General features: G+C 40.2%; 2 protein-coding genes across 4 annotated transcripts; one reads left to right on the top strand and one right to left on the bottom strand.

The window, feature by feature from the left end:
* The first annotated feature begins 893 nt into the window (after positions 1–893).
* atp8b5b (ATPase phospholipid transporting 8B5b) lies at positions 894–15,423 on the top strand. 3 transcript variants are annotated; one of them, XM_071465591.1, is made up of 29 exons: positions 894–965; positions 1,067–1,238; positions 2,265–2,346; positions 2,585–2,643; positions 2,855–2,968; positions 3,380–3,478; positions 3,640–3,701; positions 3,853–3,925; positions 4,166–4,236; positions 4,331–4,413; positions 5,273–5,431; positions 6,114–6,202; positions 6,399–6,592; positions 6,690–6,898; positions 6,995–7,038; positions 7,148–7,313; positions 7,546–7,734; positions 7,926–8,041; positions 8,154–8,318; positions 8,646–8,757; positions 8,964–9,069; positions 10,144–10,294; positions 10,647–10,830; positions 10,933–11,156; positions 11,754–11,837; positions 11,988–12,233; positions 12,483–12,621; positions 12,721–12,856; positions 13,921–15,423. In XM_071465591.1, exons 3-29 carry the CDS (start codon positions 2,292–2,294, stop codon positions 14,177–14,179), a joined length of 3,588 nt encoding a protein of 1,195 aa, XP_071321692.1. In that variant the 5' UTR covers positions 894–965; positions 1,067–1,238; positions 2,265–2,291; the 3' UTR covers positions 14,180–15,423. The 3 variants fall into 3 exon arrangements, with proteins under 3 accessions (XP_071321692.1, XP_071321693.1, XP_071321691.1); XM_071465592.1 differs by having other exon boundaries at positions 932–1,238; positions 12,721–12,851; positions 13,916–15,423; XM_071465590.1 differs by having other exon boundaries at positions 932–1,238.
* Positions 15,424–19,183: 3,760 nt separating this feature from the next.
* On the bottom strand, positions 19,184–26,652 carry stbd1 (starch binding domain 1). Its single transcript, XM_071465589.1, has 3 exons — positions 26,305–26,652; positions 24,358–24,764; positions 19,184–23,599 (listed from the first exon to the last, which is right to left on the bottom strand). The coding sequence occupies exons 1-3, from the start codon at positions 26,594–26,596 to the stop codon at positions 20,483–20,485; spliced, it is 3,816 nt and encodes a 1,271-aa protein (XP_071321690.1). The 5' UTR covers positions 26,597–26,652; the 3' UTR covers positions 19,184–20,482.
* Between the last annotated feature and the right edge of the window lie 597 nt (positions 26,653–27,249).

Raw genomic sequence — 27,249 nt, 5'->3', positions numbered from 1 at the left:
GTGAATTTTTAGGAGAAAATTGAGAATGTGTGTACAAAAAATATCATCAGTGAGGTCACAAAAGCTTCTGTGATACCTTTTGAACATCTGTACTCAACTTTGTTACTTCAGTGTCTATTTGTGCAGAATCTGTGCAACCTCACTGGTGATAAAACCTGTGCACAAATTTATTTTACCCATTCTCATTTTTTTTTTTTTTTACTAAAACCTCAAGTCTTCTCTACAAAACCTGAATTTCTCATGTAGAGTTTTTTTATTCCAGAGTTTTACAAACATTAACATCATTTTACAAGTTTGTATTGATCCTTATTGGGGCTTCATACATTATGTGTGTGTGTCTTCTACCATCTGTGCACATGAGAAACTATGAGTTCACGTGTGTGTCAGTACTGGCAGGCAGAGAGCACACACACCTGCACACACACATAAACACAATAACTAATTTAGCAAGTGGTTCATGTTGAGGTCCCCTGGACAACACAGTGTTCCTTTGTGCTCCAGCCCAGGTATTAAATTCCTTTTCTGAAAGCACCTGGATGTGTACATCAGTCATGAAGTCACAATATTCAGTCATAATGTTGTCATAACTCACTTTCAGTCAGTCATTGAAAAAAAAAAAAGTTTATCCATGAAGAATGCAGCAAATACTTGGCTTGTTTTGCTCCTATGAAAGAGGCAAAATGTCAGTTGGATTAAAGGAGCTGACATTGAAAATGGAAAAAGTCCTCAGTCTGAGCATGCGCACCCATCACAGGGTGTGTTACATACCTGACCGCCCAGATCACAACCTCAATGTTGGTCCTGATTGGCTGGAGCCATTCACCTGTACTGTTGTTTTACTGCCCTTCCACTCCTGCCCAGTCTCACCATCCAGGTCCAAAGATCACTGCACTGTTTGCTCAAGCCCTTAGCTGTTAGGCGGAGGGGGATCCCAGCTCTTCCTGTATGAACCTGAAACCTCCACTGTAAGCGCCTCTCTCAGCACTACACCACTTCACCTGTCGTCCATCCTGGGTGTCTTTCATCCAGCTGGAGGCCCCATTTGAACCCCCTTTCCTCTGTCTAGGACAAAGTTGGTGCCTTGTCGTCCAAGCAGAGCACAGACGAGGGTCAGGATTTACTTCATCTCCAGTGGGATCCAAGGGAGGATTGAAACTTGCACCATTTCCCCTCTCTTTTTCTGGGCCCCATGTGTGTGCAGGACTTAAAGGACACAAGAAATCACATTTTTGTTTAAGGTATGTGGACGTTTTCTTCTGTTTTCAGACTTTAGGATCTTTGATCACAAAGCAGCTCACGTTCTGAACCCTTTGAAATGTGAGAAACACCTAAAACGCAGAACTAATCAAAGTCCAGGCCTAGTGGCTCAATGATTGTGATTCACAACAACTCGGGTGGGTTTCATAGCTGTGTCAGTGTGATAGTTCAACAATAACAGAGTGATTGACTTAATTTGAAAAAGAATACAAGGAAATGGGTGGTCTTTTTGCTTTTCATCTGTGCACAAATGAGTCACTGATTTTTGGTCATTTTTGGACATTTCAAATTCTTCCAAGAAAAAAACAAACAAATATGAGCCAGACACTTGATTCTCAATCAAGAATTCTGAATCCTTGCCTGGTTCTGCTCTATTTGTAAGTGTTATATTGTGAGTGTAGATGGGTGATAAAGTCAAACGTCCATGGTCATATCATATCATCTCGATCTTTGTGGTGATGGATAATCTGCCATAAATTTTACTCTGGTACAAAGGGTTGCAGAGGGAGTGGCGAGATGTCTTTACAGCTCTGCAGCACAGATTAAGTCTGGAGGATTTTGTAAATGATAGAAAGTTTCATGCATGTCTAATATGTCATGTAACATAAATGCCACGTTAAGAGTGAGGGCCTGATTTTGGAAAATTAGACAATTTGAAGAAAAATAAGTCACAATGCTTCCTATGTCCTGGCACTATCAGGAAGTTCATCGTAACTGCATCTATACATTGTTGTTTTAGGTGGGGTTTTTTTTGTTTGTTTTAGTTTGCATTTTGCTGTGAAAGTAAAGTCAAAGAAGCTCAAATGATCGTCCCCACCTTCTGCATTTACATTCTATCTATACAGATTTTCATACTAAACCAAACTTGTACATGACTTTTTGACATAAATTGCTTCCCCCTCACTTTTGCCACAGTTTCCCCTTTCAGTTAATCTCACAGAAGTGGTTCTTAGCCTGACTAACCCTACGTCACCCTGTGGAAAAAAATAAGCATGCTCTGTCTCTAGGTGTGAGATGGAGAATCAGAGCTAAAGATGGGATCGGTGGTGTCATACTTTGGCCAGCTGTGTGGGAAAGAGAAGAAGCAAGGTGAGATGTGATGCCTGTGCATACAAACTTTCCATTAAATGTTAAGTAACCAAATGTCTGTATATGTCTTTAACTGTTTTCTTTTTTTTTTTACATCATGTCTGTGACAGTGTCAGTGGACTAATTGCTCGGATACTTTAACATAGAGTTTATCGTATGCTGGGACACAGCTGCATCCATCTCCTGGTCTGAGATGGTCTTTTATTTGATCATCTCTTGGTCTTTTATTTTTTCACAGAGGAGGAGAGATACTTGCGAGCTAATGACAGACCTTTCAACCTGTCTTACCACTATGCCGTAAGTGTAGAAACTGAACTTTCTGTGTGTATTCAACAGATAACAAGAGTGGAAAAGAACGGCGTAGCATTTCCGTCTTTACCTCGTTGTTGATATTTTGTTGTGCTGTCTATAGAAAAATAGGAAACTTTCTGAAATATCATAACTCATGTTGAATTGTATGAGAGTACACAGCACTGCAACTGTCATCTGTCGCTTCCCCCCACTTCAGAACAACGCCATCAAGACCTCCAAATACAACATTTTCACCTTCCTGCCACTTAACCTCTTTGAGCAGCTCAGGAGGCTCGCCAATGCCTACTTCCTCTTCCTCTTCGTCCTACAGGTAGACATTTTTCTCTGTTCAGAGTCAGCTCGGACAGCGTGTGGTTCTGAGGCTTTACACGTAGACACTTGCGCAGTTTTTGTTGATTTGAAGGCAAATGTCTGCTTAAAAATGAATCAAAATTCAAATCTTATCCATGTTGTAGATTGTAATTTCTACACATAGTGTAGCCAGTCACATGCACTTATCAAGGATCATGGTTATTTTTGCTGACTTATATTATAGCAGACCGATTTTATATATGAAAATGTCTAGAGAAGGAGTTTTATACCTTTGACCTGTTTCCTTCCCTTCAGATTCCTGTGTAAACAGTCCATCATTTAAATCAACAGATGTAAGGTAGTAAAGCATTTCAAATGTGTGTGTGTGTGTGTGTGTGTGTGTGTGTGTGTGTGTGTATTCTCTTGACAGCTCATCCCACAAGTGTCCTCTCTCTCCTGGTTTACCACTGCTGTCCCTCTGATTCTGGTGCTGTCTATAACAGCAGTCAAGGACGCCAGTGACGACATAGTAAGCAATAAAAAGCAGTCTTTTGGCGCAAAATTAAAAAAACAATGCTTTGTTAATTAAGTAAAGGTGAATCCATCTCAATTTTAAGACAGAAAATAGTTAACTAAAACCATCCATGTAAATTAAAAAAAAAAATGTTTTCTCTTGTGTCAACTGAGTAGAACAGACACAAAAGCGACAATCATGTGAATAACCGCAGGGTGGACATCCTCATCGATGGAGAGTGAGTCTCACATTATATTTATTTTATTTGTAAATTACAAATGATAAAAGCACAAATATACAGCTGTTAACCAGCTAAGAGCTGGAAAAGATCATGTTTTGAGTGAATTGAGATTTTATGGTTTGATTTGTGTTTATATTTTTTCTGGCAGGCTGAGAAATGAAAAATGGATGAATGTTCAGGTTGGAGACATTATCAAACTGGAGAATAATCAGTTTGTTACAGTGAGTACAGAGATATATAGTTAAGATTATTATTATCATTATTGTTATTATTATTATCACATTTTTGTAAATGCAAATTAATATTGATAAAATACATTATAGCATATTGCTGCTCTATATTTGATGCTTTCAGTGATACCAGCTACACTGATTCCAAGGCAAGAAATAGTAAAGTTTATTTTATGAAGTTTATCTTCCTTTGCAGTGGTCTGTACTGATCATATTTCCTTCATCTCTTAGGCAGACCTCCTGTTGTTGTCCAGCAGTGAGCCTCTCAATCTGGTGTATGTAGAAACAGCTGAATTAGATGGGTGAGTGTGAAGCACATTTGTGTGTACGCATGACCATCTCATGGATTTCCCTTCAGTCACATCCTTCTCATGTCCTCTCCCTTCACTCCCCCAGTGAAACCAATCTGAAGGTGAAACAGGCCCTGACTGTAACTGGAGATCTGGGGGACAACATCGACGAGCTGGCTGGCTTCAATGGTGAGAGGCTGAGAGAAAAACAGGCAACCTGATTTTTAAAATTGCAGTCTGGCTTCTTTGCTAAGTACCATTATAGAAAAACAAAAAAAGATCCTTGATTTCACATCTGAAGTGAAAAGAAAACATTCCAACAATGACATATCTACATAGATGACCTGCACATAATTTCAAAGAGAAAAAGAGAAATATTTTGTTGTGTCTCTGCTCTTCTGGAGGTGACGTATGGAAGCCCATGTCAGTAAAATATGAAAGAATAAAGAAGTAAACTTATTCATGATTTTAAAAGAAAAGTAATGGTAACTCAAAATTATTAGATAAAAAGTCACACTTTTGACTTAATGAGCCAAAATATTGACCTCTTAACTCATAAAGATTTAGACATTTTTCTTAAAATGATTTTTTTAATCTATCATAACTTTTCTTGCTTATTTTTTCATTTATTGGTGAAAATGAGCATCCATATGTATTCCATAAATATATTTATATCTTCCAATTCAGAAATAGTTCCAATACTTTCATATAGAAAATACTCCATGCAAGTAAAAATTATATAAAAGTATTAGTGGAAAAAATGTACTTAAAGTATTTAATAAACAGATCATATGTTTTACATGTAAGATAAACTAAAACGTAACAAGATATCAGTGAAAACCCATAGTGGAGTAAACAGTACAATACTTCTATCTGAAATATAGTGGAGTATAAGTGTTAAGTAGCCTAAAGTGGAAATACTCACAGAAGGAACAGGTACCCTGTAACTGAGCTGGAAATGTGCTGTTTCAGACCGTTCTATAGTCCTGTACTCACCACCAGGACTTTCACATGATTTGTAGTATGACACCTCACCTCTGTCTCTCAGGTGAAGTGCGATGTGAGCCTCCCAACAACCGTCTAGACAAGTTCAAAGGGACCCTGACTCTGGACGGACAGACCTACGCTCTGGACAATGACAAGGTGCTGCTCAGAGGATGCACTCTGAGGAACACCGGGTGGTGCTTCGGTCTGGTCATCTTCGGAGGTAAACTCTTAGTACAGCGGCTGTTAGTAAAGCAGTTGTAGTTTGCATAGTGTGACGAATGAGCCACAAATTTGCACTTTTGGCTCAAGCCAGCTGTTTAGTCTGATAACAGGAGAATTAAATTAGGTTCATGGTAATGAGGTGAGCTCCCAAAACACACATGGGGAGTCAGGGACAGGGAACAGTTGGAACTCACTTCCATCCATAAAAAAAAAAAAAAAAGTCATGGTAAGTCATAATTTTGAGGACAACTAAGCAAAAAAAAAGAAGTGACATAAACGGCCAAAAGCTTGATGTAAAAAGTCAAGGGAGGTAAAATGAGATCAGGTGTTACAATTTTGTTTCTGAGACAAAAACTCAATATTTCTGAGTCTATTCAGTCAAACTCCTGACTTACTAGGAGCATTTATTTATTTTTTCCATGACAACTTTTTCTTCTTTTTTTCCCCTTTGTCCAACAGAAATGCTCTTCCATAGTTTTGTAACTTAAGCTAACTCTGTAGGCCCATATGCACTTGTTTGTTAGGTTGTCACTGACTGAAGTAGGCTACAACTACTGTACTGTGATGTTAAGACAAAACTTGGCAGATTTTCTTTTCAAAATAGTCTCTGCAAATGCTGAAAACTGGCCTTTGTCTGTGCAATAGTCCGTGATTCTGAACATGAGATTATATCTTTCCAGGTCCGGACACCAAGCTGATGCAGAACAGTGGAAAGACAAGATTCAAACGGACGAGCATTGATCACCTGATGAATGTCCTGGTGTTGTGTGTGAGTTTAATATACAGACACTCTCATACATAAATACACACAAGCTCACATGTACATTGTCACATACTTAATGCCCCATTACCTTGATGATAGCAGTTGCTGAAAGTTGAAATGCGGATTGATTTTTCAACTGATTGATATTATCAAAAGAATATTTATTGAAGCATGGTGATGTGTGATGTCCTTGAACTCCCAGATCTTTGGTTTCCTGGCGTCTATGTGCTCCGTACTGGCCATCGGAAATGCAATCTGGGAGGTGAGGGAGGGTTCAGAGTTCACAGCCTTCCTCCCTCGTGATGCTGGGGTCGATGCTCCTCTCTCCTCCTTCCTCTCCTTCTGGTCCTACGTCATCGTACTCAACACGGTGGTGCCCATTTCGCTCTATGTCAGGTGTGTTCTTGCACAGGAAGGAAGTTAATAATCAAATGCTGTGCGTCCCTGCATGTCTCACATTGTGACATATTACCCCTGTGTTCTTTGTTGTCAGCGTGGAGATCATCCGCCTGGGGAACAGCTTTTACATAGACTGGGACAGGAAGATGTATTACCCCAAGAATGACACTCCCGCCCAGGCGAGGACCACCACGCTCAACGAGGAGCTCGGACAGATCAAATACATCTTCAGCGACAAGACTGGCACCCTGACGCAGAACATCATGACTTTCAACAAGTGCTCCATCAATGGGAAAACTTACGGTGAGCAGTTCTGCTGATATAAAAACTACAGAGATGACTCGACAAACCAGCAAAAGCTGAGTGATTGATTTCAGAGCCTATTTCTGTGTTATTCAGGGGAGCTGTTAGACTTTTCTGGACGAAGCGTGGAAATAACAGAGGTGAGAGGAGAATCCCGATACATGACTGTATACTTTTGTGAATTATGTGTAAAGTATGTGTTACTCCAACTCTTTTGTTTCTCGTGTCTGCTTCCTTTTTTCTTTGCAGAAGACAGAGAGGGTGAAATTCCACTGGAACGAGCTGGCTGATCCAAAGTTCATCTTTCACGACCACAGTCTGGTGGAGACGGTGAGGGAGGGAAACCCAGAGGCTCACACCTTCTTCCGCTTGCTGGCTCTTTGCCACACTGTCATGCCTGAGGAAAAGGAAGAGGGTGAGCATCCTCTAATGGACATCTTTATTACTACATGGCAAGTGGCTGCAAAGGCTTTCAACAGGTGTATTTCAGTACTCATGTCCTGTCTCAGATGATGAAATATCTTCTTTCTTCCTCTTCATATTAACCATTAAGCAGAAATGTCTGTGTCACAGTGGCAGACAACTTTTCTGTCCCTCTTTCCTCTCTTCCATTCACCCCGTCTCCCGTCACGTTTTTCTCCGGGCAGGTGAGCTCTACTACCAGGCTCAGTCTCCCGATGAAGGCGCTCTGGTGACGGCAGCAAGAAACTTTGGGTTTGTGTTCCGCTCACGCACACCGGAGACCATCACGGTCATGGAGATGGGCAGAAAGGTCGTCTATGAACTTCTGGCTGTTCTTGACTTCAATAACGTGCGCAAGAGGATGTCAGTCATAGGTGAGAGACAGTTGTTTGTGGTTTGATCCACAAAATCAAAATCAATATAAACCTTCAGTAAGTGACATTATACTTTCAAAGTAACTTATTGTGTTGTCACGATAAGGATCATAGCAACACCTCGGCAAGTTTTTATGTGAGACCTCATGACTCGGTCCCTAAGGCTAACTGGCTTTCACCATGATTTCCAGTGCGTAGCCCTGATGGCAAGTTGACTCTTTATTGCAAAGGAGCAGACACCATCATCTATGAAAGACTCCACCCGAGCTGTAACAAACTGATGGGAGTTACCACCGAACACCTCAATGTGAGTGCAGGGGTTGAATAAATGAATGTGCTTCAAACTATGCGTGAACAACTTCTAATGTACATACAAAAGATTTCAGGACTTGTGTTTGTAACTGCTGTAAACTGTCCAGGAATACGCAGGGGATGGCCTCCGCACGCTGGTTCTGGCTTACAAGGACTTGGATGAGGGCTACATGGATTACTGGAAAATACGCCACCACGAGGCCAGCACCGCCATGGAGGGACGAGAGGAGAGACTCGATGAACTTTATGAGGAGATAGAGAAAGACCTGCTGGTTGGTCCGCCTGCTGAATCCTTGGACGTATAACTAGATAATTTGGCTGCTTCACTTCTTGCTTGCCTGCTTGTTTGTAGAAAAAAAATATTACACTCTTTATCTTGTACCATAACAATTAAATGGATAATGATGAGACACCAAGAAATGAATGGACAAAGTCTCAGACTGACAGCAAGATCTACAATGCAGAGGTCGAACGTTATCACCACTGTGTCAGGACGGCTTCAGATTTATTTCTTCAAACAAACAGTATTTAAATATTTATGACAGAATGATACTAAAAAGTCCCCTTTACATTAACACCCTTCACTCTGTGGTTCTTAGCTGCTGGGGGCGACAGCGGTGGAGGACAAGCTGCAGGACGGGGTGCCACAGACCATAGAGCAACTGGCTAAAGCTGACATCAAAATCTGGGTGTTGACTGGAGATAAACAAGGTTAGTGTGAAAATACATGGGTGAAGTCATACAATAATATAGCGCATGAAATATAGTCTTGTACTCTCTTTGTTAATCTTTGTGTATGACACATCTAAACTCTTTGCTTCACACGTAAATGAACTCCGAGCCAGTTCGTGAGTGGTAGGCATGTTCGACAGATCAATTGCACTGCTGTGATTGTAAATATTGATGTTCTGAAATAGAGACGGCGGAGAATATTGGCTATTCCTGCAACATGCTGAGAGAGGAGATGAAAGAGATTTTCATTGTGGCAGCTAATACGGCCGAAGGAGTCAAAGAGGAGCTACAGTAAGTCAGACACACAAATGACACCTGCAGCGTCTACTGAGCCTGTTGAAAATCTGAAAAGATTTTAATAGATCATTTTACAAAATCAATATACTTGAAATAACTGAGATTTAAAAAAAAAAAAAACAATATACCCACCACAATCTGACACATATTCAATGCATTTTTTTCTATAGATATTGTGCCATGAAAGTTGGCAGTTCTAAATGACAGTGACAATTGATCATGCACTTGTTAGCTCTCTATTAGCATGGCACAGTTTACAAAGTAATGGTGGTTGACTTACCATCTAAACTTTGCTGTTAACTTTGCTTTAAAAAATAATAATAGGTCCTTGATTTCACATAAGAATTAAACAAATGCAGCCTTTTCTTTTCTATCCAATGACCTTGGATTATGTCGGCTAAAGTAACAACTACTGTTGGCGGATTTTATCAGCTGCAGCTAGCGAGTGTAAGCTAATGCCACTGCTAAAATCCTGCAGGCAGTCTAAAAGCTTTGTCTCTGCCTGACTTGACCTGACCTCTACTGATTTGTTGCACAACATATGTGCAGATGCAATGCTAAAGAGGAAGGATACAGCTGCATTTACAAAACAAAAGTGAGCATCCTCGCCAGCTGATAAAACATGTATTATCATGTATGATAAGGAAATAAGGAACCATTGCTTGCAAACCATAGGGCTAGCAGGGTAGAACCAGCTAGCCCTCCTATTTGCATTGTAAATAAAAATGTAATTAAAATTCTATTCATTCTCACATAACCCTTGGGGGGCTCGGTCGCCTACTACAGAAAAACATATTTGCACGACAGTGTTTAGAATTATTCTTTGGTGTTCATATTTTTAAAGTATGCTTGATGTCAAGGTGTAACCCCATTAAATACAAGCACTCTATCATGTGATTTTTGTTGGCAAGTGTAAGTTCATGTTTAATCATTTGTTTCTATCCCAAACACACACACACACACACACACACACACACACACACACACACACCCACACACACACAAAAAGAAAAAAATAAAATAAAAATCAGCCATCACCCAACCATCTCCATGTCCTCCTTTTTTCAGGAATGCAAGACGGAAGATGTGTCCTAACGCAGCAGAGGAGCCTTCTGTGATCAGGGCTCGTGCAGGCCTGTTTTGGTGTCAGAAGACAGAGACTGTGCAGGATGAGAAGGTGGATGGTGATTATGGCCTAGTTATAAATGGACACAGTCTGGTAAGACGTTTTTTTCTCAGACATGTTACTATTTCCAGTGACTGTTCCCTGTTTTTGTCTCTGTTTGCCCTCAAGTTCTGCTGAATGTCCCACTTTTTAAAAATAAATTTACATCGTTGGGCCCAAAAAGTGAATAACTCTATCTGCAACATCATTGTGCAGTTAAAACACACACATCGGTATTTTACTGGTTGATTCTAGTGTTTTTATTTAAATGTAGCTCCTTCTAGGCCACCCCAAAAGAAATGAATGAAATAAAGGATTTCCTAACCAGAATTTTATTATTGACAGTGTGGACAGAAATTTGGGACTTTGAGACCAGTAATCCCCCCTTTTTTTTATTTTTCCTCAGGCCTTTGCACTGGAGAAGAACCTGCAGCTGGAGCTGCTGAGGACAGCGTGTATGTGTCAGACGGTGATTTGTTGCAGGGTCACCCCTCTGCAGAAGGCCCAGGTGGTTCAGTTGGTGAAGAAATACAAACAGGCTGTCACTCTGGCCATTGGTGATGGGGCCAATGACGTCAGCATGATCAAGGGTAAGCTCAAAGCTGTGTCTGCTACAAAACCAAACAACTGGAAAATAGTTACTATTGCTCATTGTGTGAATTCTTATGTTTTCTTTCCTGTCTGTCCTTCAGCTGCTCACATTGGAGTGGGTATCAGTGGGCAGGAGGGCATGCAGGCAGTCCTCTCCAGCGACTTCTCTTTCGCCCAGTTCCGTTACCTTCAGCGCCTCCTCTTGGTGCATGGTCGCTGGTCCTACCTGCGCATGTGCAAGTTCCTACGATATTTCTTTTACAAGAACTTCACCTTCACCTTTGTGCATTTCTGGTATGCCTTCTTCTGTGGCTTCTCCGCTCAGGTGAGGGACATGTATTGGAATTACACTATTTCACATAATTTAATGGGTTAAATGCACTGTGATTTACTTGTTGACTATATGCCTACAATGGCAGTTGTGGTGTCAAAACATACACGAGAGTGATGTAAATAAAAAGTTAATTAAGATCCAGATAGAATATATATGAATATACACGGAGTACAGCAGCATACATGTGACGCTTTTTTCAGGGGCTGCACATGAAAATCATGCAATATAATACAATGGAGCACAACAGACCACAAATTACAACCATAAAATAATTGCCATTGAGTTGGGCACAGTATTGAGAGGTGTTGTTTCTACAAAAACTAAATATCGTTGTCTTCACAAATGTCTTTACTGCAGCATAGAAATGCTGTAATGTTATCAAGAGCTCAGAAATATGCCTTATATGTGCAAATTAAATTGAGTCCTGTATGGTTTTGTGTAGTGACAAAATTTAAAAGCAAAATACAAATTGTTTCTCAGCAGTTACTTCTTCACCAAGTGTTCTAGGAGAAGCCTATATACAGAATGCACAAAATGGTATTTAAGCATTTACATGTTCAATGTGGTGTTTGTTGTCGTCGTTCTTAGACTGTGTACGACGAGTGGTTCATCACAGTGTACAACCTGGTTTATACAGCTCTTCCCGTCCTCGGCATGAGCCTCTTTGACCAGGTACGCACTAAGGGGATAATTAGTCATTATTCTGAGACTACTCAGAAACTCAATTCCATATCCAGTATTTTTTAAATGTAATATCATATGATTTATACTTAGTTCACACCTTGACGTCTGTATCCTCTCTCTAATCCTCTGTTTCTGCAGGATGTGAATGACCGTTGGAGCTTCCAGTATCCTCAGCTCTACTCTCCAGGCCAGCTGAACCTCTACTTCAGTAAAAAAATCTTTGTGCGCTGTATGATGCACAGCTGCTACAGCTCCCTCATCCTCTTCTTCATCCCATGGGCCGCCATCAACGACACAGTCCGAGATGATGGCAAAGACATTGCCGACTATCAGTCCTTCGCCTTACTGGCGCAGACTTGTCTGCTTTTTGTGGTGACCATACAGGTGAGGAATACAGCTCCATCATCACAGTATGTTGAGGCTGCAGGATGTTTGTTTCACTGTGATAAGGTACTTTGATTTTTCTAAGATATTTAACTCTATTGATTAGCCAAAGACATTTCAGTTTGGTTATTTTATTCATGAATGTCTTTATCAAATTACACAATATGCAAATGAAATGAAATTACATGAGCTGTTATAGATATAACCCACCCTATCAATGCACATTTTAATCACAATATAATTTTTCAGCTGTGTCTGGACACCCATTACTGGACAGCAGTGAACCAGTTTTTTGTGTGGGGCAGCCTGGCTGCCTACTTTGCCATCTCATTCACCATGTACAGCAACGGCATGTTCCTCATCTTCACCTCCTCCTTCCCCTTCATTGGTGAGTAGATGCAGCTCATTTACATGTCCTGTATATAGGCAGAGAGCTTGTTTCCACGATCAGATTCTGACTGCTGGTCTGATGTTTTTGGGAGTCCAGGCACTGCAAGAAACTCTCTGAACCAGCCTAATGTGTGGTTGACTGTATTCCTGGCCTCCCTCCTCTGTATTCTGCCTGTAGTGGCTTTCCGCTTCCTCCTCATCCAGCTTCGGCCCACCATCAATGACAAGGTGAGGTAACACATGACAGACTATAAAGCCATCATGTCTTTTATGCAATACATCATTTTCCACATGATCCAGGTGGTTACAATTTTTCCTAGTGATATGTTGAACTAATTACAGGGATATGATTAAAGCAGCAACAACAATAAAGGAAGACAACTGGATCCCACAGGTGTTAGTCATATTTGCTTAAACATAATATGTTTTAAATATCATGGCCTTGGAGTCTCTGTCTGCGATGTGAGTGGTTTCCACATGCTATTTAACAAACAGCAATTTTCTTTTATTGATTATTACAACTGGCACCCATAATGTACTCTAAATATATTATGTAATTTTCTGTCACATTTTAACTGAGGTTTCAAGATAGGGGGGATTTTGGACAGAACCTCCTAACTCTGAGGACTAATTTATCCTCTGCTTTATAGAAAGCAAAATTTTTATTGTTGTTTTCTTACTTTGTTTTAATATACAAAATGTATTAATTTGTGATGTAAGATAACAATTTAGACACTTATATTAAAGTTAACAGACAGTTTGAACTGATTAGTTCGTAAAATTTTATTAAAAATTAAATTCAAAGCAATGGAAAAAAATTTTCTCCATGTTTGCTGCTCGTCCTCTGTCACTCTTTATCCAGTTTGCAGCATGGTGAGGTGAGCACCAGGCCACTAAAATGTTCAGCCATTAGCAGCTAGAAAACCTGGATTTATCTCAGATGCCTACATATTAGAAATTTCTGACTCTGTCGGTGTCATCTCTGGGGTTGTTACAGTAACTTGTGTCATGAATAATCATGAACATTAATTCTTGCAAACAAACATCAACCTGAGCTGTGCATTCACTGTAACGTTAGCTGGCTTTCTGGCAAATTTGCATTTCTGATTTACATGTTAAAGTAGTACAGAATCCAGGAGTTTGTAGCATGAAATGCTAGAATCTATCATTATGAAAATATCAAAGTATTGGGATAGGTGGGTCCTAAGGAAGCATGTGAATTAATAGTCCTGAATTAACAAATGTACCCAAGAAGTCCACATGAAAGTCTTGTCCCTGTCTCTCCATTCCAGGTGAGGTATAAGGTGCGAAAGGAGGCATTGCCAGCTGCTGCACCTCCTTACATACGGACCAGGCGTATCAGCACCCGTCGGTCAGGCTACGCCTTCTCCCACTCACAGGGCTACGGTGACCTGGTGACATCTCGAAGGTTCCTGCTGAAACGACCCCTGAAGAGCCGACCGGTCCTGTTTGCACAAACAGACTCTCCCCTGGCCCAGAATCAGCCACAGCACTACCGCACCATTGCAGAGGAGCAGGAGTCACAGAGCCCTTAGACAGGAGGTACGCAGGGACTAAAGCACTGCAGAGAGTGCACTGGACCAACATAAAAAGCTTTTATTTTGGAGCCTAGCTCACACTCTTGTGAGGATGCACAGGGTAAAGTTTACTTCATGGATTGTTTCCAGCTCAAACTTTTACATTTAAAACTGAGCCTGACTTTAAGCTGACGAATGGATGAATGTTGTTGTCGCTGTAAAACCGATGGCAGCAAACACACCCTTAAAGGACCACACTGGTCGTACTGTCGTCCATTTCCAAACATTTTAGATCCTATACATTTCATTACAACTACAGTCATCTTGTAGTGAAATGCTTTTGATGGGTAATCAAGTTGTGTCATGATGTTCACTATGATGGATCTCCTATCTCAGGCATGATTTAATACCATTAGCAAAATAAAATAAGTAAGAAAGTAAAATGAGCCTGGAAAGTAGAGTCAGACATAAAAAAAATCAAATTAAGCTTTGGGAAACAGACAGAAATATTGTATGCTGACTGTACTTAATGCGTTAAAATTGCAATGAGATTAACTTTGTGTCATGCACACCAGATTTTTAAGAGATTGTTAAATTAAATGTTGCCACTGGCTGATCTATAGAAGCTGGATTACCACACTACCTGCGACATGAAGTTGCATTTTGTACCTTTAATTTTTTTTTTTTTTCCCTCCAGTGAACTGTCAGTACTCAGGGTGTCGTTCTGAGAAAGGATAAAACAGTGATTTCAGTTTCAGTTGAAATCTTTGATGAACCTATTTTCCTTCTGTTGTTTACATAATTATTTACATAAAGATTTTTTTTTAACATTGTTTTATTGTTGTTGTGCTCGGTGATAATAATCTGTTTGTTATTCTAATATCTAGCCATTCATGGCTTTAACCAGGTTTCACTTAATCATGGTGTTCTTAAAGTACAGCCAGGGGTCAGTGTTGTCCCTGGTACTGTGTTTTAAATTTTCCAGAGCCAGTAAAATAAAGGTAGAGTAATGCGTGTCTTTGTACTAGGGGCAGAGTGTGGGTCAACAGAAAGCACATATCACACATAGAATACTTTTTTCAGTCCTACCACACACTTTGCCATTTACCTTTGTCTTATCCTGATACAATGAGTCACGATGAAATGAAAGTCACGATGAGATTTGTTTGTTGCCTGATACAGGTTTCGACTGAATTGCTCAAATTTCTCCACAGGAGATCATCTGTGAATAAAACAAATAACTTGGTTGACTTTATTATTCATTATTATTAGTATTGTTCATTTATTTTGTGCACAAATTCTAGTACAAACCTGTATACCTACACATTGCATCACGGAGCAAAGACTAGTCAGAATTTGGATGAGGGACAAAAATATCCATGATTGTTTTAAATATTTCATAAGCTGACCTCTTTTAGGATGCCTCAACACAAACCTCTCTCATATTTGTCTGCATTATGTATGCAGCTGTGTGCTTCCTCTCACTCTCACACACTCTCACTAGCATACATACATACTGCACTGTACGGCCCTCTCTGTAGACACACGCACACACGCATACTGCATTCAGCCCACAACCGCAGTGTCCTCTGGGAGAGTGAACGATGACATCACTGGTGGAGGGCTGTCCCTGTATGGCGTGGATCCAGAGGAGCTCTCTGATCCACAAGAAACAGGTTGGTGTCTATTACAGTTTATGGGTTTGTGCTGAAACGTGTACTTTACGTGAGCCTGTGCTTTGTAGATAAAGCAAAAACTGTATTTTTTTTTAAATTTTAAATCCAAGAGTTGATAAGAGGAAGAAAAGCCAATGGCTGATAAGTTGAAGCAGAATTTTAAAACTCCTGAAAAAAAAAAGAAGATTAGACTTAGATTTTACTGCTCTGATCTTCTCACATGCAGATTGACAGATATCCACATATATTTATCATGATGCACCTGAATGCCAACTAGATTCTTCATAAGGGTTAAAAAAAAAAAAAAAAAAAAAAAAAAACTCAATATACCGCTTCCTTCCCCTCTACCTTAACCCTCACTCATTGCTCCCCCCCTTATGGCCATGCAGCACAGTCAGCAGCTCCACCGTCTCCTGTGAAGGTCACCGCATGATCCCACAGCATGGAACAGAAATGAGCACTGGCATGTTGTATAAATAGCCTGCCTGTGTGGCACACCCTAACCACAATCATGACATAGTATGACCGATACTCTTATCGTGGCCTTCTTCATGATTTCAATCAACAATTTAAGATTAGATTTCATATTAACAACCAGTGTAACACATCTTAATATTCTCCAGAACAAACTTTTCGACCATCTTAAGATCTGCTCCAAGGATCAATGAAAAGAAATCCTCTCTGCTATTAATACACACTTTTACATGTATTGTGCCAAGAATAAACAGCAGTTTGATTCAAAATGGATGCTTCCCTCCTCTTATACGACAGAAAAAACTAGAATGAATCAAAGACAGAGTAAAAATTGTGGAAAAGACACAATAAGGTACAAATGAATGTAGAAACATTCACAGATACATTCCTACACTCTATGATGTTATCATATAATCCCCCTGGGTCAAAGTTCAAGTGGAAAGCAGGAGCATGGATTGACTGGTCAGCCTCTGTAAGAGGAGACAGCAGACTGAAGCTCAACAGAAAGAGAATTTCACACTTGGCAGTCCAGCTTGGACTGAGGATCACTGTGTGTTTCAGTCTACCAGGCAAGAGTCTGCTGCTTTGTTGAGAAAGTATCCTTACAAAGTTTCTGAATGTTTTTTCACTTAAGGCTAACAGATATCATTTACATTTTCTAAATAAGAGAGTGAATTTCTGAAGAAAATCGCTATTTAGTTACAGCCCAGTAAGCCCAGTTTAGTTACAGTCCCAGACAGGACATTGCTGGTTGTTAAATGATTTTTTTTTCTTTTTTGCCTGACTGTAGCAACTTAGGTGACGATCTGTCGGCCAACACTTTTGTCCAGAGAAGTGTCTCTATAGCCATAGCACATGATCAGTTGTCACTGACAGACACAAGAATGGCAGATATAATCATTTTAGGGTGTTGATGTGAAGGCATTGTTTCCCTCTGAACAACCAAACAGTGTATGTGAAGAGCCAGAGCCAGGCGGCCGTTTCCATATTAGACCACTGACTCAGTGTTAAGACGTTTGCCTTAACAGAGATCAAACTTTGGCTTAACTGTTTAGGTGTTTGACAAATGATGTGTGTATGTGTGTGTGAGATAGAGAGATATACAAAGAGAGAGAGAGAGAGAGTGAGAGATGCATAAGTAGAATGTGAGTGGTGTCAGTTGTAAGTCTTGTGTCTAAATAAAGGATTACCTTCAACTTTAGAAAGTGCACACACTCCCAGCTGCCACGTTAGCAGTGTAGCAGTGAGAGAGTGTGCTGCATTAACTCAAAACCAACACGCATGACCCTGGAAATCAGGTTAGTTGGTTGGTGTGCTTTCTGTGTAAACAGAGCCCTTATTTAACATACTTTTTTGTTATATTTGGCTCTCTGCACCGGGGCAAACAGGCAAAAGTTCCATGAACTTGTGTTTTGAAATAGAAAAGACACCAGAAATCACGTGCTGTACAAATGGGGAAGAGTTCTATTGACCCAATTTGAAAGGGGTCAAATGAGCCCCCAAGGACTTGTTTGGCTAAGAGGTGCATGGTGTTAATCCTGCAAAAGTTCAGGGTTCGATATCCAAGGGGAGGCTCCTGTAAGTATTAGTCACTTTGGATGGAGGGGGTCTTCCAAATGTGGAGCAGGGATCACATTTCACAGAGTCACATTTACATGTAAGATGGCACACAGTGGCAGGCCAACATGGGTTCTATTAGGATTTTTTTTTTTCTTTGAAATTTTGTATATTGTTTTAATTTATAGGCCATTGTTGCTGTTGCGGCCCTGTTTCATTTTTCTGAAGCCTTCTTATTCATTCATTGAATGATCTATTTGCCTTTGTCAATTGTTGTCCTTTGTATGTCTTTCATGTGCATGGCTCTGTCCAAACTCTTCCATTTGCTGGACTGCCAATGAACCATTAACATCTAATTTACAGATGAAAAGAAATCCCTCTTTCTTCCCATAATGCATCTTCCCTCACATTTTCAACACTGCACACTGTTTGACTTTATCCTCTGAAATAATCGCAAAACACTTCCTGCTCCCTGCAATGCAGATGAATCATTTACATGGCTAATAAAAATCCCATTTCTGCACGTGCACGTGTGAGTGAGTGCACATTATTCACCATCCGCAGAGCCCCTGGACGGGAAGCATGAAGCGCACTTCTTTTCACCTTCAGCACTGAGCTGAGTGGAGCTGACAAGCTGGCATGAAAAAATGCCTGCTAATGACACTTTCCCTGCATGAGCCACCTCCGAGCCAGCTGGACTCAAAACAAGGACTCGGCTTTTGGCTCTAATCACAGAAACCTAAATAAAGAAGATTTAGGTTATCAGTTCAAAGAGTTTTTTCAGTGCATTACCTCACAAAATGATAGACTATTTGCTGCAACAACAGTAAATGATTCACAGAAATGAAGACAGCAGGAGCACATTTAGAGTTGGTGCTTGGTTGAAAAGTAGTAAAGTGAATCTGTCGTAAGGAATTAGTGAGGAATGAAAATAGTAGAGGAAATGCAGTGCAACATGCTTATCTAGAAATATATTGTACTCATTAAATTATATCCCTGCTTTATGAGACACTGTAATAGAATGAGATATACAGCATGCGGTCCTGTCACAAACAAGCTTCACTTTACTTTATTGTTTTGTTATTGAAAATTAATAGTAATGAAAAAGTTGTTAAATTGATTGAACAACTAAAGTATAGCCAAAACAAGGGGGCTTTATATTTCCTCATGCACAAAAAAATCTTGCCTTGAATTGATTGATGAAATTTATGAAATTAATGACATTATGGAAAAAAGATACTACAGGCTATTATTTAGTGAATGAGGCACGGAAAAAACTCATTAGTCAAGAAAAGAATTACCTCCAAACATCTGGTCTTTCAGTGAATTAGAAGATTTGTTTATTTGATAACCAACTCTTAATAACATTCAAGAATAATGTAATTTTCAGAATATTGCTGAATATGCTCTGATGTGATCCTAGATATAGAGACTATAGTCTATACTGATCACTTGAGAAGAAAACTGACAGGATAAGATTGAGAAATACTTAATGTTCTGTAATTAATTCAATAAAGGCTGTAGTGAAACAAAGAAAACAGTGGCTAGACACACTTTTTGATGCATTACAACACGTTAATAGAAAAGATTATGTTTAAAAGGCACATTCATAGAACAACAATGGGACAATCTTGCATGCACAGAGTCCCATAAGATAAAAGCAGCATCAAAGTTACACCTATATCACAGTTTAGTGGTAAACACATCAGAATACCTGATATAACACCAACCATACAGTATACAGAACAATTATTGCTTCGATTATTGCTGTAGTAAAAGTGAACTATGTGCATTTATTATTATAGATTGTTGGGGAGTATTCAAGCAGCATATGGACAGTACAATAAAGTTTCCATTTACAAATTAAAACTTGCATTAAATCACCCACTTTTAAAGAGGTGCAATTTGCATAATCAAAGATATTGCCGCAGAAAAAAAGATGACACTTTATGTAATGCTTCTGTTTTTTGATGGCAATATTTTCAGTTCTCTGAAAGATCCACTTATTCATTGGCTGCAAGAGAGCAATCCTCTTGGAACAGTCCCATTGGGTGACCACTTTAATGGAGTAATCATGAAAACTTGCAGGTCAAAAAAGGTTAAAACTGGGCTAAATATGGTTAGAATTCAAGTTTTTGGATTGCTTGTTTTGTGAACCCAAAGGTGTCTAATTTACAATAATATAAAACAGAGCAAAGCAAACAATTCTCACATTTTCGAGGCTGGAAACAGTATAGTTTTGGCCTTTTTTTGATTAAAAATTACTTGAGCAATTAAGCAATTATGAAAGTTGTTGTTGGTTGATTTTCTGTTGTGATACTAAAACTTTTTTTCCTTTTTCAACCAAATGTAGCCCAGTTGTAACGTAGACCTGACGACATCTTTCAGTGTGTTGATACAGTATAACACATTTCACTGTATCATATTTATCACCTGAACGATTTTAAGATTTAATTTTAATCTATTGTATTGTCATTTGGACCTTGTGATGGGATGTACTAATAAATTAGAAATTGATCTGGTCCAGTCATCAGTACCAAAGCTTGCTATACATGTCACTCTCATTTCATGTCATTCCTCTCACCTCTGCAGCCCTTTCCTCTTCTCCTCTCTCCTACAAGAATCCCCACCATTTGTGCACAATCAGGTCATCTCCATAGCCTGTATCAAGGAGGCGGTTGCCACACTCCTCCCAGCGACACACCTCACCCTTGTCCACCAAAACAAACTTCCACTCCACATGGCTCTCTACGGGCAGGCTGACTACCGTGGCCCAGTGCCCATCCTTGGCCCTCTCTAGTGGGATGAATTCCTTCCAGTTTCCCAGCTCCTGCTGGTTTCCTGTGACAGCCACTGTCTGGTACGGCGAGTGGGTGACGTAGTGGATGCGGAAGGTCACATTGACGTTCTGGGGCATGGGCTGGACAGCCACAACCTTTTTGTTATTTTCTGTGTTTTCATCAACAAGGGAGAGAGTGCTGGTTTGTTTGACTTCAGTGGATGGTGGGGTATCAGTATCAATGCAAGTGGCATCTGTGACAGAAGGGCTGGGCTGGCAATCTTCAGTAGGAAGCTGCTCGGTTTTTGTGCGGTCTTGGGCAAAAGGTGGGACAGAAAGGTTCATCCAGGGAAGGACTTGGTTGTTACTATCTGTAATCCATTCATTATTGTCCATAGTTGCCTCCATGATACTGATGTTGGTCTTTTCATAGTCTTCTTCTTTCTGCTTCTCTGCCTCTGCTTCCACTTTCTTTGCAACACTTACACCTTTCTTCTTCTCCTTAATCTCTACAACCTCAACAACACTTTTCACATCTGTCTGATTTTTCAGCTCATCAGTTACGCTCATTGTGCTTGCTGCAATCTGCACCGCAAACTGCTCCATTGCTCTGTGGTAACTGTCCTCAATCTCATGGCCAAACATGTCCTCGTTGGCTGCAAAGGACTCATACTTAGACTCATCCATGTGCTCACTGTGGGGTTGCTGGGAGAGACGTGATGGGAAAGGCCCAAATACCATACCTACTGTATCTTCTTTATAGTCAGGTATAGCTACACCATCAGCAAAGAGGCTGTTTTGAGCCACTGTCCTTTTTACAGACTGTGCATCACAATCCGTTACTGGAGGCATATTTTCAACAGTCATGTCGAACTCATGCAAATCAGGGCTGACCGCCATGCTTGAAATCCCACTCTCTTCTTCAACACCAGGAGATGAAATGCTGTCCTTGTCATTATCCCTCAGCTCACTTTTCTCAAGAGACGTCAAGGGAATTTGACACATGGGAGGGTTAAGGTCAACAGTCATGACAGGACGAGCACTGATGGTCAATTCAGACAAATCTTCATTATTTTGCGTTTGGACACTTTGTTGGTCTTGGGAGAAAGACAATGCGTCAGGACGAGATATTTCTTCAGACATTACAGGTGTAGTAATAGTATCGATATCACAAACAGCTGCCTCAGTAGCAGAAATAACCATTGTCGCTGATGGATTTTCAATAGTATCAGGACCAGCAGCATTTCTGGATTCGTCAAAGGCGTCATTGTTTACCATATGGAGGTCAGTACTTTCTTCAGCCAACACAATAAATTCACCAGTTTCGTTGTTTTCACACTGAATTGCCTTCTTGAATGATGGCAAGTCAGAGTCAAGAACGATGAGATCCGTGTCTTTATCCAAAGGTGGGGCAATTTCTTCATCTTTCACTTCACTTTGTGGTTGTTGACAATCCAATGGCAAGTCAGGGAAATCCACAATGCCTGAGATTTGAGCTTGAGCTTGATCAGAGTTGACAATGGACAGATCGTCATCAAAATTATCAACCTTTACAGGCTCGTTCAGACAATGCAGAGCAGGGCTGAGTACCACACTTGAACTGTCACATTCTTCACCACAGGCAACCGTGTCATCACTTGTTAGCTTTTTCTCTTCCTCTTGATCAGCAATAGGGGGAAGAGAACCTTTGTCTTTATTGCATATAAGACCATTTTCGTCTGCTTGTTCAATCTGACGTTGTTGCTCATCAGACTGTGGTGGATAAGCATCAAATTTGGGAGCAGCACTGACGGCAAATTTGGAAAAATCATCACTAATTTGTGTTTGGACACTTTGTTGGTCTTGGGAGAAAGACAACATGTCAGGACGAGATATTTCTTCAGACATTACAGGTGTAGTAGTAGTAACATTATCACAAACAGCTGCATCAGTAGCAGAAATAACCATCGTCTCATCCAAAGTTTCATCAAATTCCAAATGGTCACTTGTTTCATCTTGGCAGATGGATGGCAATTGAGAACGAGGCATTTCTTCAGCTTTTACAGAAGCTGTTAGATTTTCAATAGTATCAGGACCAGCAGCAACACTGGATTTGTCAAAGGCTTCATTATTTATCATATGGAGGTCAGTACTTTCTTCAGCCAACACAATAAATTCACCAGTTTCATTGTTTTCACACTGAATTGCCTTCTTGAGTGGTGGCAAGTCAGAGTCAAGAACGGTGAGATCTGTGTCTTTATCCAAAGGTGGGGCAATTTCTTCATCTTTCACTTCACTTTGTGGTTGTTGACAATCCAATGGCAAGTCAGGGAAATCCACAATGCCTGAGATTTGAGCTTTTGCAGTGTCAGAGTTGACAATGGACAGATCATCATCATAATTATTAACATTTACAGACTCGTTCAGACAATGCAGGGCAGGGCTGAGTACCACACTTGAACTGTCACATTCTTCACCACAGGCAACCGTGTCGTCACTAGTCAGCTTTTTCTCTTTCTCTTGACCAGCAATAGGGGGAAGAGCAACTTTCTCTTGATTGCACGTAAGACCATTTCCGTCTGTTTGTTCAGTCTGAGGTTGTTGCTCACCAGACTGTGGTGGGTGGATGTCGAATTCAGTAGCTGTAAGAACGTGGCCTTCAGATGTATCTTCTTCAGTCACTTCACCAGCCAGACCACCAGCATCATGCTGCTGTGAAGATGGCAGGTTTGGTTCCTTGATATGAACGATTGGCTCTTCCAAACTGAACTCCACACTGTTTGTCTCTGGTGTGGTCTCATTGTCTTGTAGTCTGTCATCATCAACATTCCCACTCATAGGAGAGGTCTGGTTGAAGAACACTTGATTGTTTGAACCACACTGAAAGTTTTCGTCCTCTTGTCTGGTTTTCTCATCTGAAACATCCTTGACCACATTCACATTCTTATCTTCCTGATCTTCTGCTTTAAACACCTGAAAAGACATTCAAAGAAAGTCAATAATAAAATAATATCAGGTACATATATGGATTATACTAGACAAACTGCCAGTGATTGATCTCCCAGCCTGTGCTAGTCTGAAACCCCAGAAAGAATGAGGTCTAACAGAAATGGATATGTAGGAAAGAGGGAAATATTCCCACTGGGTTGGTGCTCCAGATCTATATAGAAATGCTACAGTGAAATTGGAAAATACACTGAGCATTAGTTGAGAATACCGTTGCCATGCTCACATCTGTCTGCTAAATATGAAGCTACAGCCAATCTCTGCTTACATTGTCTTGACCCTGGAGAAAACAGCTATGAGAAACGAGATATAACATGGTAATGAGTGAGCTTTAGAGGTCTTTGTGCAAAGCTAATCTAACCATTTTATTGCTATGTATATAAAGATTTGCCAGACAGAAATAAGAGTGGGCTCAATCTTTTCATCTAACTCCTGGTAAGAAAGGAAATAAGTATATCTCCCAAAACATGGACATATTCCATTAAAGCTGCATTTATAGATTTTTTTTTTTTCAAATTACACATGGTAATTTCATTGTTAATATAAAGGCAATGATTATAGTATATCCACTCACATTCTAGCACAAGCAATCAATAAAGAAATATTACTCCATGTATCTATGCCAATATAGAACTTCCTAAAATGTCCTTTCAGCCATTACCATTATTCTGACTGACCAACTTTGACTTTGATTTCTCTTTAGTTTGTATAAAATGGCTGCTTACTTTCTCCTCCTCTGCGTGGATCTCATCATTAATCAGGTCAGGCTCCTTCGACCAGCTATCTATTACATCCTTAACACTGCCATCTGTTGCACCCTGTTGACCATCAGCAGCATCCTCCACCTCCATTTCAGCCACTCTGTAAGCATCACATTCCAGGTTGTGGCTGGCCCCTGCTACTTTGTTAGAGTCCTGCAAAACTGTCATTTCCTCTGTGTCATCTGAAGTGGTGTGCTTGCTCTCTGGTATTTGGTCGTCACTCTTAGATGAAAAATAAGGTGGAGTTTTCTTCTCAGCAGCAGGGGCAGCGGCAGCGGCAGCAGCAGCAGCACGGCGATGCCTGATTTGTAGATCACTTTGAAATAGATCAGTATCCTCCTTTATAACTGACGAGCCTTCATCACTCACATCTGTAAAAGAAACGAATTGTTCAAACTTTCATTTTGCATGTCTATCAAATTTATTGCAGGAATATAAACCTAATAAGAACTTAATAAAGAAAACTGTCTATACTTTGCACTAATACTATCAAATAATATACTTTACAATATAACATTCTTAGTTTCTTTTTTGATTGATATTTCTTTTTATTTAGTGTTAACTAATCAACAAACCTTTAATTAAAATTCAAAATTAAGATTTGCTTAGTTGAGTATTTTTACTGGTCTACAAACGACAGACATAAAAAGCAGGTAAAACTTTGTCCTATCCACCTTTGTACCTTTGTAAAATGACAGAACAGTAGAAGATCTGATCACAGGAATAGTAATCAATACAATCAGCAGTGATTTGTTGGTCGTATGCCTCCTCCATTGATGCCTTTATTTAACCTGGCCACTATCTCTCTAGCGTTCCCTTATTGTCAATCCTTGTCAGTTCCATCTCACTGTGTTTTTATCTAAATGCAGACAATGTCAATATTGCCCCCCCCCATGCCAAATTACAACATTTATCTAGGAGAAAATTCCATATTGACATTTTTTAAAATTTATGTATCTACTTTGTTTGATTCCTTTATTAAAAAATAAATCACTTGTGGACTTTGGTCTGCAATATGATAATATGAACTACTTTATAGTCGCCTTTTCATTAGAAATAGATGAGACTTTCAATTATAAATGTCAGTGAAAGTCCTGGATTCAAAATGTTACTGTATATTTTCTTATCATTGGGAAAACTCTACTTACAGTATGGAACATAGAGGCAAATGGCCCTTTGGGTATTATGTAATTATACATGGTACATTACTGGATGATTATAACTGATGCATTTATAAGTGAGCAGCATTCTTATTGTTATAGATGGACAGTTTCCAATTTTAATTTTTACTTTTACTTTAAGTCTATAACATCATATTTCATGATCTTATGTTTAGTTCATAAAATCTGAAAAGAAACCAATAAATCCAACTGTCAGACAAATGTAGATACTCAAAGTAAAAAGTGCTTATTCCTAGTGGTGGAGGAGAGTATGTGATTACTCACGTAAAGGACAAGCGGCTCAAATTTCGACTGAATTACAGGAGTTACACACCATCCCAGCCAACATTTACCATTACTTTTAGTAGACGATGATCATTTCTGTCCTTTAAAGCGCCTGTTTGGATCAGAATGAGGTCAGCTTTCACAAATGACCCAGAGTTAATATTGGCTTTAAAGCACGTTATGATCTATTTATATCTTCTACAGGGTCACTGTAACCAGCCCAGATATTAATATGATTTTCAGTGCCCTATTATTTCATGTTGTCTTTGAAACATGAGAGCCCTATAGGAAATAGGCCACAATATCACAAAGATATTCCTCCGAAGGCAACTTCATTATCCTCCCATCCAATGCTCAAGTAATCATCATTACCTGCAGGCTACAGGTTCATATTCCTAAAATGACTTGTGGATTCCCACACCTGTAACCTGCAGCCGCCTGTGCTAACGTTATCCGGCTCTTTTACCTGTTGACTCCGCGGAGCTGTGCGGTTCCTCCGGGCTCGGCTCCAGCCCCGGCCGGATCACCGATGCGTCGCTCTCCGCTGCGGGGCTCTTGCTCTCACCGTCGGCGGCTGCGGCTGTGGCCTTCCTCCGCTTCCCCCTCACGGTCCGGTAGATGATGAATCCCGCTAGCACGGATACCATCGCTATGACAGCCAGAGCCACGGCGGGACCGTGCCGTCCGATCATGCAGAAGAGCGACGCCAGATCCATGCGTCTCTCCAGAGCCACCGTGTTGCTGTTTTTCTGCGACATTGCAATCTGTTGAGTATAAAACAAAGCTTCCCCCCCCCTCCCCCGACTTTAATGTCTGTATGTGTGAAGCTGCAGCAGGCTGCCGCTGCTGTGGACCCCCTCTCTCCCCCACGGTTTGAAGTGTGGTGACCTCTTGTTGCTGCAGAGCTGCTGAAGGCTGCAGGTGCGAGCTGCTGATTGGCTGACTGGATCACGGGAACTCAGCCTTCATTCATAAAAAAAAAAAAAAAAAAAAAAAGGGAAAGGAGGTCGTTTTTGACGCAGCTATTGGTAATGAACCGGGTATCAGTGTGTCACAACCCACTGATAGGATTTAAGTCCATGTGAAACCACATGTGAAACCAGTCTGATTCTTTTTGTCCCAAGACAAAACCCCCACTTGACGGGATTTGTGCCGTCAAAGGCGAGGGAAACGTTCATTCCCACCCAGGATGATGAATCGTGTCCCCACATGAGCAGAGAGGGTTATTTAAGAAACATTTGGAGAAGTAGTGGAACAAATGCTGGGGTATGGTGGTATGTAAACCTGAGGTGGTAGCCTACTCTTGTTTTCTTCTTTCCCCATGATGGCTGCAGTATATTGACATTATAATACAATTTAAGTTCATCGATAATAGACAATTAAAAACCTCAACGTTTGAGAATGTATGTTT

This window comes from Trachinotus anak, unplaced genomic scaffold, assembly GCF_046630095.1.
Source record: "Trachinotus anak isolate AG129_WGS33_773 ecotype Australia unplaced genomic scaffold, CSIRO_AGI_Tana_v1 ptg000028l, whole genome shotgun sequence".
Lineage (NCBI taxonomy): Eukaryota > Metazoa > Chordata > Actinopteri > Carangiformes > Carangidae > Trachinotus > Trachinotus anak.
This window is presented reverse-complemented; position numbering and strand designations above follow the sequence as displayed.

Excerpts from the sequence above, each read along its gene's own strand:
- atp8b5b (XM_071465591.1), top strand. The coding sequence starts at position 2,292 with ATGGGATCGGTGGTGTCATACTTTGGCCAGCTGTGTGGGAAAGAGAAG. Across the intron at positions 3,479-3,639 it reads AGGACGCCAGTGACGACATA|AACAGACACAAAAGCGACAA; the intron begins GTAAGCAATAAA and ends TCAACTGAGTAG. Across the intron at positions 8,319-8,645 it reads AGATAGAGAAAGACCTGCTG|CTGCTGGGGGCGACAGCGGT; the intron begins GTTGGTCCGCCT and ends TGTGGTTCTTAG.
- stbd1 (XM_071465589.1), bottom strand. The coding sequence starts at position 26,596 with ATGTCGCAGAAAAACAGCAACACGGTGGCTCTGGAGAGACGCATGGAT. Across the intron at positions 24,765-26,304 it reads CAGCTCCGCGGAGTCAACAG|ATGTGAGTGATGAAGGCTCG; the intron begins GTAAAAGAGCCG and ends TTTCTTTTACAG. Across the intron at positions 23,600-24,357 it reads TCCACGCAGAGGAGGAGAAA|GTGTTTAAAGCAGAAGATCA; the intron begins GTAAGCAGCCAT and ends ATGTCTTTTCAG.